The 15915-nt window shown below is 35.2% G+C and overlaps 1 protein-coding gene across 1 annotated transcript; it reads right to left on the reverse strand.

Moving 5' to 3' along the window:
* Positions 1-9166: 9166 nt before the first annotated feature.
* Positions 9167-15635, reverse strand: LOC110942386 (probable pectin methyltransferase QUA2). Its single transcript, XM_022184139.2, has 9 exons — positions 15388-15635; positions 13744-14466; positions 13473-13608; positions 12214-12454; positions 11654-11879; positions 11036-11211; positions 10527-10830; positions 10306-10444; positions 9167-9679 (listed from the first exon to the last, which is right to left on the reverse strand). The coding sequence occupies exons 2-9, from the start codon at positions 14460-14462 to the stop codon at positions 9515-9517; spliced, it is 2106 nt and encodes a 701-aa protein (XP_022039831.1). The 5' UTR covers positions 14463-14466; positions 15388-15635; the 3' UTR covers positions 9167-9514.
* Between the last annotated feature and the right edge of the window lie 280 nt (positions 15636-15915).

Here is a 15915-nt window from a genome sequence, read left to right on the forward strand (position 1 = left end):
AGATCATCTTAAAACAGGAAATAATATCCCATAATCCCTTAGAATTCGAATTTTCAGTTATGCTTTCACATTCACAGCTGTTAACAGGAAACTTCGAGATCATCAGATTACGACTCGAGACCATCAGTCTCGACTCGAGACCATAAGGTCTCGACTCGAAATCATCAGGTCCTTAAACCTTCACAACTCGAGACCAACAGATCTCGACTCGAGACCATAAGGTCTCGACTTGAAATCATAAGGGCTCAAAGGTCTACAACTCGAGACAAAGGTCTCGACTCGAGACCATAACGTCATAACTCGAGACCATAAGGTTGCGACTCGAGACCGTGGTTGCGACTCGAGACCTCATCATGACTCGAGATCTCATAAGATATAGTTGTCGAGACCATGGTTCCGACTCGTGACAACAAGGTTGCGACTCGAGACCTCACCTGACTTGAGATCTCATAACTCAGTCGAGACCTGACTCGAAACCTCATTATTTTAGGCTGTTTAAATGTGAACTAAAAATAATGTTTACTATTAAACAATTGGTTTTGTAATCACTTAGTTAATTAATGAGGATCAAATAATGTTTTACAAAACCAAAATGGCTTTACTTGAATGAGTTTTGATATATCATTTCTGGCCAAAGCTGACTTGATACATCTACTTATCGTTCAAGTATTACGAAAGCCATGTTAAGTGTGCATCATAAACATGAATGTCTTAATATCTGGCCAAAGCTGATTTAATTCCTTCATAGATGGCATTCTTAACAAGTGCATAACTAAAGTGATTATCTCAATTTCTAGCCAAAGCTGATTTGTTACAACCACTTTGCACATATGCTTAAATGATTACACTTCTGGCCAAAGCTGTTTTGTCTTCGTTTAAGTAGAACTTTAAGTAGTCTATTATTTTGATGTTAGTAATAGACATATCACCACCTCTTCACATAATGATCCTTATATTAATGATCCTCAATTAATTTTTTTTTGTGATCATTTTGTCTGCGTTATTCTTAGTACCCATAATTTTTTGCTCACTATATTTTTCTTCTATAAGTCTATATCTCATCCACTCTAATTCCTAAGCCTAAAATGTTTTGCTTTATTTAAAGTTTCTATAAGAATTAGCTCTTAAATTAAATACTTGATTATCTCTTAAGACACGATAACCCTATTGCTCTCTTCTGATAAGGCACTACAGAAGAAAAGTAGAGCATGATGATTAGGATAAATCGAACATGATGTCTCTTATGATAATCAAGAACTCTCTAACATAATTGCTATCACTAAAGTTATTCCAGATTAAGTTTTTCCTAAGACTAATCTATAATTGTGGAATAATCACAAGAACTCCTAAGGTGCATATCTTCATTTAAAATTATAAATTATAAAGTTAAGTGGTATATGTGAATATATTATAATGTACAATACCATGACCCATAAAGTCAAGGGCTTACGCATGGAAATGAGTACATTTTTCAGTACATTACATACTAAGTTTTCATTTGTACAATTTGATGCATTATAAATCAACTATAACACTCAAAAATACCAAAGTATAACGAGTGTGTTGATAAGCAACATATGTACATAGAAATAAATGTTTGAAACTGGAAAGTAAGATGTTATTCACCTTACAACCACTAAAACCTTAAGAGAGGATTGTTCTAAGGTCCATAGACAAATTACAAGTGCTAATCCCAACGTTAAGGTTCTTCAAGGGAAAAATCTCACTGCATAATTATGTCATTAGACTAGGCATAAGCAACGAGACTATCCATTATTCTAAAGAACAGTTGGATAAATTAATTAGATAGTAACTTCCTAATGATATTTAAGTCTGATAATTTTTAATATTCCAATTAACACATGATTAGTTGACTCTAGTTCCATACGTTTCCTTACCAGAACTCAACAAATAACTAACACGAGAGTTAGTGACAAAATTAAATGTTAAGGCTATAAGAGCCATAATAAGCAGTCTTCAAACAACGCTTTTCGATACCTTATATATTCTGATTAATCAGAATATAGTATCATAATTAAGCAAAGATATGAAGATTGTGAGGTTTGCATAGTCAACATAAAGTCACACTTACCGTAAACTCTCATTTTATTTGTTCTAAATATCTGGATAGAAACATTACTAAGATGAAACTAGATGATACCTTACTTTTCACAACTTTTGTCATCATGCAAATGAGAATTTGACAAAAGGAAAATGAGACTTATAAATTTCATCCATTAGAACCAAAATTCATGAGAAATCATAACATGGTTAATGAGGATGATTTTTTCATCTAATCTCATTTTCAGTGATTTTAAATCATGACGTTAAAGCCCTAAAATATGACTTGGCTTAAGGAATAAGCATGGGTCCATCATAAGTCATTCATTGACATTCGTGGAACTTATTCCAAATGAAATATTCAGACATAATTCATTTATCATTTGAAAGACTATCAACTTGTATCTAAATTTTGTCGCATATGGCCCACGGTCTTAGAAGAACTCTATTCATATATGTAGTTAATCAGATTTCTATTAAATATGTCCCTAAAGTTTCTTATGATATCTGGACATTAAAGAAATCGAATAAAGTCTAACGTATATGTGATAGGTTCTCACGTCACGTAGCTCATTGAAACTTCTCTTGTAGCATTCTAGAGATATTAAAGATCAGTGGGAGCATTACGTGTCTTAATAATAACTTGCAATAGTTGCAAGAGGTGGGGGAGTGAAAATTTTACATTACCTCATAAGTTTGCACCTCTTGTACAAGATACCGCTCCATCACGACACTGTTCTATCATAACTTGCCTCCTTAAAATCTAATGCTACTCTTACAAAAGTTTCATTGTTGCCTAATTGTGGGCACATTTAGATTTCTTGCCTAAACTAACATAATCCTCAACAAGAGAAATCACAACGACTAACGTCATTAATTTGTTTTCTCTATTAAAATTTGTTGGTCGTTACACATTGACCCTACGCATGCTGAGTTCCTAAAGATTTCTAAGGTCGGTGGGAGCAGTCAAAGTCCTTATCATGACTTGCAAGGAATACAAGAGGCGGGGGGAAGAGTGTCATTAAATTTCACTCCGAATTTAACTCCGATTACACCTCTTGTATACCATACTGCACCAACCCTTACAAACTTAGAATAAAAATGATAGCAACCTAACCAAGAGTTAATCCATAAAACTGAAACTTCTAATGAACCCAATAATCAACTCAGGAGGTCATCTAGGTTTAAAAGCCTACTAACTTTGATGATTACATACCCTCCCTAATGAAGTTGAAATAGATTTTGGAAAAGTTTACTGATCTTATCTCTTAAAATTAAGCCATTAGTGTCAGTCAATCCTCTGAATGAAATAAAACTGTTTTCTAGTAAAACTGATTTTATGTGTTCTTATAACGTTTGGGATTTGATTGAATTACCTAAGAGTGTTCATAACTAAATCAAATCCTAATATAAGCGTTAAGACACAAAGAGGCATGATTGGTTGTCAAAGGTTGTACTCAGGAAGAGATAAATTATTAAAGAATCTTTATTACATATCTAACAAAAGATTTCTTTGAGGATCATCACTGTTCTAGTAGCTTATAATGGTTTAAAGCTACATTAGATGAACATTATAAATAATTTTTCATGACAAATGGCTGACACATTTACATGTTCATTAGATAACAACCTAAAGTTTCAAACTGAAGGTTAAAGAACACTTTATTTGTAAGCCAATAATATCCATGTATGGGTTAATGCAAACATCATAATGTGATGAAAAGCTAACGTAATTATTTTCATCAAGAATCAAGTGGATTAATGTACCTACCTCAAGATGAGTGGGAGCAACTAAAATAAACTTGTCTATATAGATGACATTTGACAAGCATATGTTACATAAGTCAAAGCATTGTTAACACAAACTTTGATATAATAGATCTCAGAGATGTCTCTTATGTAATAGGTATCATAACGTACCGAGATAGACCCAATGGGACAATAGTTTCGTTCTATAAGTTTAACGTTAAATGGGTCCTTACATATGTAACAAAATACTGCTCTCCTTTAGAGGATAATAGGATAAATGAGATTATTTCCTTATGCTTCATTAATTAGAAGCCTTATGTAATTTTAAGTCTATACTCATTTAGATATTACTCACATTGCAACACAATAGATATGTCTAGATTAATGTGTAGCATCTAATGGAGTATTACAATATCTTTAAAAGAAACGAGAGACTACAATTTAAAGAAGAAGTGAGAATTTAAAACCGGTTTATTACTCTAACTTTGTAATATTCAAAGATTATAAAATGTAATTTCGGGTATATCTTTATGTCAGCAGACAAAACCTATTTCATGGAGGAGTCGTAATGCACTGATATTAACAACCTAAGTTATAACGACATAATATAGTCACTAAATGTTGTTGGAAATTTATCAGTGGACTCATAAGTTTATTAACTCTATATAATTAATGTTTTGAAGAATTAGTGTGATAAAGTCAGCTACCATAACTCCTTGAACAGTAACAGTTCAAGAGGTGCTGCATTAAGTTTCGATACGCAATTAATTATTCGTTTATGAACGAATTGAGGAAACTAAGTTTTGTATCGAATACATTCATGATATGCTTAAGGATCCTATAACTGAAGGGCTATTACCCATAAGTCTTATTAAGAGAGCTCATAGACGGGTATTAATTAATAGTCGTGCGCAATTGCATATCGTACTATGAATGACTAAGTATTAGTTAATTTTCCTCATCAGTTTGATTTTGTATGTCTCTAAGAATATGTCAAGCTAGCATAATGGCATATAGACAAATATAGTTACAAATCAAGGGTAAAGTTTTTGTACAAATAATCTTAACATACTAAACATACAAATTGAAGGAAAACTCAAAAAGACAAGGTGGCATTTTTGTAATTATCAATAACTATCAAAGTTACTCTACAAATATACCTAAAAAAAACCTAACTACTGTTACTGTTTTCCTCAAAAAAAAACCTAAACCCCCCACCCCCCAAAAACCTAAAAAAACCTACCCCCCCCCCAACCCCACCCCCCAAAAACCTAAAAAAAAACCTAACCCCCCCCCCCCCCACCCCCAAAAACCTAAAAAAACCTAACCCCCCCCCCACACCCCCAAAAACCTAAAAAAACCTAACCCCCCCCCCCCCCCACACACCCAAGTTAAAATGCTAAAACCTAAACCCCCCAAAAAACCTAAAAAAATAAAAAAAAACACACAAATTATTTTATTTTATTTTTTTAACATTTTTATTAAAAAATCGCTACTTTTAGTAGCAGCCAAAATTTTTTTTTTTTTTTTTTTTGCTAACAAAATGTAGCGATTTTTAAATAAAAAATGTTAAAAAAAAAATTTGTGTTTTTTTAGGTATTTTTGGTTGTAACTTTGATAGTTGGTGGTAATTACAAAAATGGCACCTTGTCTTTTTGGGTTTTCCTTCAATTTGTATGTTTAGTATGTTAAGATTATTTGTATTTGATCTTTTGCCTACAAATCAAACAAAGGGCTTACGCGTATTTTGATCATAACGATTAGGTTTTAAATTAAGGCTATAGTATGATTAATGGGGGTCCTGAGTCGCATAATGATTCAACGGCTGTATTTTTCTGCTATAGTACTTGTTTAAGGCTAAAATGAGTGTTAACTCCTGATCAGGCTTATCTAATACTCATAGTAAATGATTACTCGGCTAAGTGGGAGAATGTAAGATTAAATATATTTATTTATTTTATATTTAATCTAGTAGCCATTATAATCATTTACATTATATGGATCAAAATATATAACAATCCTATTAAATAATTAGTTGGTAATTGTTGATGGGCCTAATTACCCTTATTAACTAATTAGGGTTTCCTCCTGGGTGCTTATATAAGGAGACTTATGTGGAGGTTAAGGGGTTACTCAGTTACACAATCAGACACCCTATTAGCCATAACATCATAATGTTCGACCTCCCTCTCCTACAGCCGATACCCTTTTCGGTTTTTCTTAGTCACCATCATTAGATTGCACCCTAAGGAGGAACCAGACCAAAACTGACAACTATGTCAAACACTATTGCTGCATCTACATCTGGATTCTCTGCTGGCCTGTACTGATGCAATCAAATGTATGTTTTCATGTTTTCCTTCATGTATAAACAGAACTGAACCAACAACACGTACATAAAAATAAACACGTAAAACTCAATTACAAAGTCTTCCAAAGATTAAGGGACTGTAAGTGTATAATATATTTTTGTTTTATTTTATTCTAAATATATTTCTGTAAAATATGTTTATAAAAAAATATATTATTTATCAAATCCTTTAGATATCAGTTAAAGTAGTGAAAGAAGTAATCGAGAATCATTCTTTAAGTTTGTTGTATATTGTTCGTTTAAAAAATGCAACTGACACACAATAATGAATATAAAAAAAATTAATTTTTTGATTCTGCCACTGGCCCTCTCAACCACCTCAGCCCAGCCACCGGATTCTTCTTCAATCACCGGTATATACTCCATTTAGTCTATTGTTCATTCTTGATTGTTTTCTTTTTATGGTGATAAAATGGTTCTTGACTGTACTCCATTTTAGTCCATTGTTTGTTGTGAAATTTTTGGTGTTTTTATTCTGATTTTAGTCCATTATTTGTGATAAATTGTTTTGATTAGATGTTCTAGATGTTAATAAATCAGTTTATTTAGTCCATTCACTAGCTTGCAGAAGTTAAAAAAACAAATAGTCTTCTTCTTGCAGTCTGCAGAGGTTTGGTTCACATCTTCTACTACAGATGTGGTCCGCAGATTACAGACGTTTTACCTCTGAAAAAGCAAACAGCACCTAAGTGTTAATATTGAAAAGAGTAAACTGTCATTTTGGTCCCTGTGGTTTGAGCACTTTTGCCATTTTAGTCTAAATCTCAAACTTTTTAAATCTAGGTCCCTGTGTTTTCACTTTTATTACCATTTTAGTCCAAAATTTAAAAACCCTTTTTTTTACTATTGCAGGGGCATTTTTGTCCATCTGATTTTTAATATAACATATTAATAATTAATAAACTAAATTAAATATATTTAATTCTTTTATACCCTTATTTAACATCATCTTCCCCATTTAACCCTAACCCACAAAATGCAGATCATCTTCCCCAACGAATCCTAGCCACTTGACCGTGAATAACCACCACCACCACTACTGCCGTAGGTTTCCAACATCACCACAACTTCCATCATCATTCTCGATCACCATCTTCAACAACAGCAAGCCACCATCATCTTCAGCAACATCAATCATCATCATCTTCAATCATCATCATCTTCAATCATCATCATCTTCAACCATCATAGAATACAAGAAAAAGAGAAGAAAGGGGAAACCCATTCTTACAGGAAATTTGTCGAAACGAAAGTACCGTCGCTGACCACCCTCCTTGTTCACCGTCCCTCGGGCCACAACCACCACCGAAACGCCGCAGACGGCGGCGTTGCTGCAGCCGTCGTCACCATCTTCCCCGATTTCTCTCTCTTCCCGATCTCTCTTTCTCTTCACCACTTTCTTTCTCTCTTTTGAGTCCAGGTGGGTGTGGAGTGCACAAAGAGAAGAGTGGGATGTTTGGGGTGTCTGCCTGCCGGAAACAAGCAATAGTTCAACAAATCCAACGGAATCTTCCACCACATCCCCACCCTTCGGAATAATCTTGTTCGATTCCGTGAAGATAGGCGGTGGTTTGATCGGAAGTGGAGTGGTCTAGCAGCTCCCAATCGTCGTCGTGTAGGTTGATGATATTATCCATGGAAATAGTGGTGCCGGTGGTGAGAAGGGGAAAGGAGGTGGTGGTGGTGGTGTTGTTCATGTGGCGGTGGTGTTCGAGAGAGAGGTCAGAGAGAGAGAGAAGAGAGAGAAAGAGGGTGTTTAGAGAGAGAGAGAGAAGGGGGGAAGTGCAGGGTGTTTGGGATTTTGTTATAAATGAGAAAAAAGAGAGGATAGATTTTTTTAATTTAATGACCAAAATGCCCCTGAGGTAAAGGACAAAAACCAGTTTTTTTTAAATCTGATCTGATTTGAGTTTTGGACCAAAATGGCAACAAAAACGAAACCACAGAGACCCAGATTTAAAAAGTTTGAGATTTGAACTAAAATGTTAAAACTGCCCAAACCACAGGGACCAAAATGACAGTTTACTCTATTGAAAATTTTGGGACAAAAGTGTAAAAAGTACAAAAAATGAAAAAAAAAAAACAAAAAGAAAAAAAGTCAAATGCAAGTTAGTGTTCATGTAACTTGCAAATGTATATATGTATAATTTAGATTAGAAGATGTCACAATATACGAAGACAATATTTTTCATCAAATGTTGGGAAAAATTAAGACGCCACACTTTTATTTTAGATTTGCAAATGGCTTTCCAAAAGCTGACGTGCGTTGGTAAACGGGCCAGACACGACATGAAACGTTTAACCCAATTGGTGAACCTGAACACGAAATGTTTAACGAAACGTGTGATTTTTCTTAAACATTAACACGGTAAAACAAAATATTAGCAAAAACTAAAATCCCTATACAGCTAAAATATATTTAAGTACTTATAAAACTGTCCTTTTGATCAAACAAGTTATAAATGTTTCATGCCACCCTATTAACCCATTCAACACGATATATTAAACGTGTTATGCGTGTTATAAACGTGTTAGACACATTGAACTTGTTTGGATACGTTCCAATTGTGTCATTAACGTGTCAAGTCAGTTATTATCCAAACCCAATTACCCCTAACGTTAACCCATTTAACTTCATATCGAGTCATGCCATGTTAACGGATCATGTCATAGGTTTTTAGCCCTACATATAACACACGTAAATTAATATGAAAATTACAACTATACCCTTATATTAGCAAGTTTTGTTATAAAGTTCTGATGAGAGCAGGGGCGGTTCTTAGAAGGGCTATGGCAGGGCCACGGCCCAGGCAAGTTTTTCGGCCGTAGTGCTAATTTTCCGCAATTTGATCGAAATTTTTTATATATACTATGTTTGGCCCGGGCTTGCCCGGGGTTTTTTTAGTGCCCCTGTCTTTCGGCCCCTGGCACGTTCAACGGGCAAGATCCGTCACTGGATGAGAGTAACATACAGCGAAGAACATAAACAAGACAATATAGTCTTCATCATTCAAACCTTTGTATATTAATGTTCAACTTCTGCTTATTCCTATAACCATAATCAAATTCATCTCTTCTTCCGTATAGTTTTATAACACCACAAACGCTAAAAAGAAAAAAAAAAAAAAAAAACGAGTAATAATCTCGCACCTGTAAATCATTGTGTAATTACATTTGGTCCCAGGTTCGCCTTACGGCTCCCACGGGGTTTGCTTTTGGTCCTTGTGCAGTTGTCTGTTGAAGCATCGTTTTCTATCTGTATAGTAAAACATCTGGTCTTCGCGTGTAAAATGTTCCAAGATAAAGAAATCGACATCATAAACTATTTTTTTTTCAGGAAGGGTATGATCGTCTTTTTATCAAAGGTTTCTGGCAAACGAGGAGCTTTTCATCGCTATTGCTCTCAATTTCTATGACTCGTGCTTCCCATTTTAATCTTGCGGCGATTGTTCTTGCTGTTTCTATTAGAGACGTCATGTCACGTAATATCACCCAACCCTGCAAACTCATTTTTGTAAGTTTTTGCTACAACAGAATTATAACCATGGGGCCCGATGTCTAATTTTTTTTTTTAGAGTAAAATGTCATTTTCGTCCCTGAGGTTTTGCCATTTTCGTTCAAAGGTTTGTATTTCCGCATATGGATCCAAAAGTTTTGAAATCTTGTCATTTTCATCCGGATCGTTAACTCCATCCATTTTTCTCCGTTACGTCAGGGGTATTTCTGTCTTTTTTGTTAACTTAAAGGGCAATTCGATCTTTTTCACTTTATGTAAAAAAACCGAATACCCATGAAAAAGACTTAATTGCCCTTTAAGTTCACAAAAAAAGACGGAAATACCCCTAACTTAACGAAGAAAAATGAAGTTAACGAGCCGGATGGAAAAGGCAAGATTTCAAATCTTTTGGATCCAGATACGGAAAACAAACCTTTGGACGAAAGTTGCAAAACTGACCAAGCCTCGGGACGAAAATGGCATTTTACTCTTAATTTTGTTTTATATCGTTTTTAACGTAAATCGCATGAAATTAGGGGACTCAAGTTAATTAATATGCATTGATTAGTAGGGTTATCTACAAAACCTTGAATTGTAACTTATTATTATTGACATATAATCAAAATACCTCGGGGCGTAGTAACCGGTCTATCTCAAAGAACACATCCACTATACTGCACCGACGTTGCTTTGCGGTTTCAAGCGATAAAAGGCCTTCGGCATGAACCAAGTCATAAGTTCTAGGATATGTCGGAAACGCCTCACACCTACAAGTGCATGCAGAAACGTCAAATTTCTTGGTATGGGTCAAAACGGGCCGGGTCAAGTTTAAAAAGATAGAATACTTACCAATCATGCAACACACCAAGAAACCCGCGGTCTAGGATAAGTGGAAGGTTGTTGGGCCCACTGGTGGGGACCACATTCATGACCCATACGGATTTCCCAGCTTCCAATAAGGCGGAATTAAAACCACCAAAATGAGCGTTCATGTCCAAAACGTTTCGGACCATGTTATACGGTGGAACCGGGTCCTCGATTCCGGGTCGTTTTGGGTGGTCTGAAAATATAAGCGGGGAGAGCAGAGACCAGTAGTTTCTGACTGCTGATTTCCAGTTAAAATCGTCTTCAGTAAGGTCGTCAAAAAGTACACCTGATAATAACAAATCATATTAATCATATTGGTAGTCTTTGACCAGGTTGACTTTTTAACAAAAAATTGGTTTATGACCATGTTGACTATTTTTTATGTGACCCCACATTTTATTTGACAAGGGTTATGAATAAACTTTAGTTTTCAAAAAAATTAAAAATATATATATATATATATATATATATATATATATATATATATTTACCATGAACCGCGAGTTCCTTGGGGTTCAATGCGGCTCTAGAAGGCCATTTTGGTCTTTTCTCAATTGGAATCCAACGACGACTATGAGTTCCTCCAATGCATGCCTCTAACGGATGATAATACGGGGATTCAACATCATGGCCCGCTTTGCAAACGTATGGACCCGAACCTTGACTCCTATTAATTAAATAACTCACAAGATTAATATAATCGCAAGGCTCGAGCTCGGCTTGTTATGTTTTTATGAAGCTCGAGCTCGAGCTCGGCTCGGTTCGAGCCTACTTCTCTGAGCTCGAGCTCGGCTCGACTCGGCTCGAGCTATTTCGATAACAACCTCAAAAGAGCTAAAAGCTCGGCTCGAGCTCGGCTCACCAATGTTATCATCATAATTATTATATTATATATATAAAAGACTAAATTTTTGTTTAGGCTCGTTTGGGCTCGCCAGCCTAAACGAGCTTTGTATTTCAGGCTCGATAACTAAACGAACTCTATTTCAGGCTCGAGCTCGGGCTCGGGCTCGTTAAGGCTTGACTCGTTCGAGCTTTTAACCGAGCCGATCACGAGTAGCTCTCGAGCCTCTGGGCTTGTTTACACCCCTATATGAATGTGATCTTACTTGGATGTATAACAATCTTTATCGCTAGGCTTCTTCCATACAACCGTATTGTCTTGTTGTGACAATAACTCCCAGCAGAGATTTTTGGCGAAATTACGCACGAAATCCCATTTTTTTAAGTTATCTTTGTTTTTAACGGAAGCCCGTGTGTTTGCGATCGGTGAGGTCCAAACAAAGTATCCACCAGGCCTAAGAACTCGATCAACTTCAATCAAATGTATACCATCTGCAACATTTATAACGTATGTTCGGTTTAAGCGGGTAATATATATAACAGTAAATTACGTTTTTGACCCCTGTGGTTATATCACTTTTACTATATTAGCCCAAAATAAGAATTTTTAACATATCTGCCTCATGGTCTCTATAACTAACCATTTTGGCCCCCATGATCTCTAAATTTAGGGGCCAAAATGGTTAGTTATAGAGACCATGGGGGCAGATATGTTAAAAAATTCTTATTTTGGGCTAATATAGTAAAAGTGTTATAGCCACAGGGGCCAAAAAAGTAATTTACTCTATATATAAACATAATAAGTATGCAAAGATGTGAACGGTACCTTTGTGATTCCACGCAATCCCGTCCCACGCGCTATGTACCATGTCGAAAGAAAGTGACGGGAACGGTAACTTTTTTGCGGCAAACGAAGCAACCATTGCGGGAAGACCTCTTTCAAGAGTTATCTCGACTTGACTCCCTGAAGACTCGTAGTTTGCTATACACATAGTCAAAAGTTGCTTTTGAAATAAGTGCGCCCCTAAGCTACCGAAACCGCAACCTATATCCAATACCGTTCTCACCTGATTCAAGAACGCGTATTTATGTAAGCAAATTTGTCCCAATTAAAAAAGTTACAAAAAGAAATATAAAATACCCATCTAATTTACAAAACAAATTTAAAACTAAATACTATAAATAAAGTGTGCCCATATCTGTATGTAGGACTGCAAACGAACCAAACGTTCAGCGAACAGTTCGTGAACCGTTCGGCGGGAAGTTCGTTTGTGTTCGTTCGTTTAATAAATAAACAAACACGAACAAGAAATTTCGTTCATTTAGTTAAATGAACAAACATGAACAAAGGCCGCGTTTGTTCATTTATGTTCGTGAACGTTTCGTAACATGTTCGTTTGTGTTCGATAGTTCATTAGTGTTTTATATATTTATATTTTTTATTTAGATAGTTCAAACTGATGAATAAAATATTTAATAAGTATCAGTGTATTATATATTTTGTTAATGAACGCTTGTTTGTGTTCGTTTGCTTTCATATGTGTTTATGAACATTAGCTTCTGTTCATGAACGTTCCTTTGCCTTCGTTACCTAAAATTAGAAAACGGACACGAACAAACTCATTTCCTTAACAAACAACAAGAACAAAAATCACGTTCGGTAAGAGTTCATGAACAGTTCGTGAACATATATTTTCGAGTAAACTTCCGTTTTGCTCCCTGTGGTTTGGTCATTTTAACGGTTTTGCTCCAATAGTTTAAAAATAGCCATTTTTCTCCCTGATTTTTCTAACTTATCTTCATTTTGCTCCCAGCCTCTAACTCCATCAGGGAGGAAACTGGCGACAAACTCGAAATATTAAGGAGCAAACTGGCGACAAACTCGAAAGATCAGGGAGGAAAATGGCTATTTTTAAACTATTGGAGCGAAACCGTTAAAATGACCAAACCACAGGGAGCAAAACGGAAGTTTACTCTATATTTTCCTTAACAAATGAACACAAACAAGGTCTTGTTCGTGTTCGTTTAGTTCGTTTGCAACCCTATCCGTATGATCATTTCAACAAAATGGTTTTTTTTACTTACTCCGGCTTGAACAAGGTAAGATTCGTTTCTTAAACCGATCATTTCGGCAATTTGATGGGAATAGTCTTCTATACTATCATCAACCATAGAAGATGCAAAACTAAACGAAATCTGATCTTCATCTAACAACATCATCCTGCATCCGCAACTCCCGCATTAATTAAACAAAACACCTAATAAGAAATATAATTATGTTTTTTTTTTTTTTTTTTTTTTTTTTTTTTTTTTTTTTTTTTTGTAATTTACAGAGAATTTAAAAGTTCAAACACACCTTTTTGTCAAACTTCCTGACGAAAGTACCTCTTGTGCGTTAATTTTAACGTTATCGATCCATATAACGTCTCTTCCGGTAGGCCATCTATGCGGAATCTTGAATCCAGACGGAGCAAGAACCAAACAATTCTGTTTCGAAGTGGGCCCGCAATGGCGGTCTTGTTCTTGACCTTCGGTCAAACCCAATTCAAGATTTTCGGTTATGTTGAAACAAGGTATGTAATTTTCGGACTCTAAAGAACAAAATTCGGATTCTTTTATTCTAGAAGAACCAAGTGAGAGTTCCCCAATGTCCCATAAATCCGAAACTAGTTGCTCTTGAAGCCGTCTGTATCCACGAAACGTGTGAGTTGTTCTAGAAGTCGTTGTGAGCGATATCGTCCACCAAAACGACCCCGTAAGTGCAAGAATTACGATTACGAATAAACTTAACTTGAGCAAAAATAAAGTTAGTTTATAGCGTTTTCTCGACGATAGAGGGCTGTACGGATCGGGAACGATGTAACATTTTTCGGGAACGCTTTGTTTGGATGGTGAAATGATTGAAACTACAGATTGAAATGGATTCCATGAAGACATAACATCAGAAGATAATCTGTTTTTATCCAAATCTTCTTTTTCTGGTTTAAATTTCATCTGAGAATCTTCTAAGAAATCTTGAATGTTCTCTGAAAGCCTCCCCCCACCTGAAAAACCTCTATGAAGTGGCCTTGACATTCTCCTACATCAAAAAAAAAAAAAAAAAAAAAATCACACCAAAATGTCAAATGAAAACCACAAAATCCCTAATTTAAAATCCCCTACATCAAAAAAAAAAAAAAATCACACCAAAATGTCAAAGGAAAACCACAAAATCCCTAATTTAAAATCGGAAAAATTACAAGTTTTGTCTTTTATCTTTATACCACCTTTCAGGCGGTGTCCTTTTTAACGAATGTTGACAGGCGGTGTCCTTTACTAGGTATTTTGTTGCAAGTTTAGTCCTTTACACCCAACCCAGTTAAAAAACCCTCTTAATTGTTGACAGGCGGTGTCCTTTACTACTAGGTATTTTGTTGCAAGTTTAGTCCTTTACTTAGGTATTTTGTTGCAAGTTTAGTCCTTTACACCCAGCAATTAACAGGGTTTTTTAACTGGGTTGGGTGTAAAGGACTAAACTTGCAACAAAATACCTAGTAAAGGACACCGCCTGTCAACATTCGTTAAAAAGGACACCGCCTGAAAAGTGGTATAAAGATAAAGGACAAAACTTGTAATTTTTCCATTTAAAATCCCCTACATCAAAAAAAAAAAAAAAAAATCACACCCAAATGTCAAATGAAAACCACAAAATCCCTAATTTAAAATTTAAAAAAAATATGAAAAATCTTTCCAAATAAGCTAACAATGCTAAGTGTAAGATCTGTTAATGTAATTAGTCAACTAGATCCATGAAACCCAAATCATATTAATATTAATATTCAAATTCAAATTCAAGAAAGTGATCACCAAATCCCCAAATCACCAAAATTTAAAAAGGTAATCAGAATTCAGATGCAATAAATACCATACACATACGAGGCAAATCCATTAAAACCATAAAGAAAACAACAAAAAAAGCAGTTGAATTAGATAACAAAACCCAGAAAAATCCAAACTTTACCTTGATTATACGCAAGAAATTCAACCAAAATCCGGAATTTCAGCCGGTTATCCTGCAATCTTCCATTAACTCACAGTTCCACACAGCAAACTCGGAGTTATTTTATGATGTTGATGCACAAACTCTGCAGAATTTAGGGTTGTTTAAGGAGAATAATGGTGGAAAGTGAGCTTGTGAGTCGCCCCAATCACGAGAAAAGCTGCTCGTGAATGCTACTCAGTACTCATTTGAACTATATAAGAGAGAGAGAGATGAGAGAGAAGATATATAGATATATAATAAATAATAAATATATAAATGAATTGATGTAAAGATAAATACCATATTTGTATGTATATGTGTGTCTGTATGTACACATATACACAGTGTAACACGCAATAGAGAGTGGCAGATTATCATGTATCGATGTGTGAAATGAAATGAAATAAAATTCTCTCACTCTCTCTCTCTCTTCACTTTCTCTCTCTAAGGTAGGACGCATTAATGGAGATGTGTTGAAGTTTAACAGTAATTAATAAGGGTGAAGGG

The sequence above is a fragment of the Helianthus annuus genome, chromosome 5 (genome assembly GCF_002127325.2).
Source record: "Helianthus annuus cultivar XRQ/B chromosome 5, HanXRQr2.0-SUNRISE, whole genome shotgun sequence".
Lineage (NCBI taxonomy): Eukaryota > Viridiplantae > Streptophyta > Magnoliopsida > Asterales > Asteraceae > Helianthus > Helianthus annuus.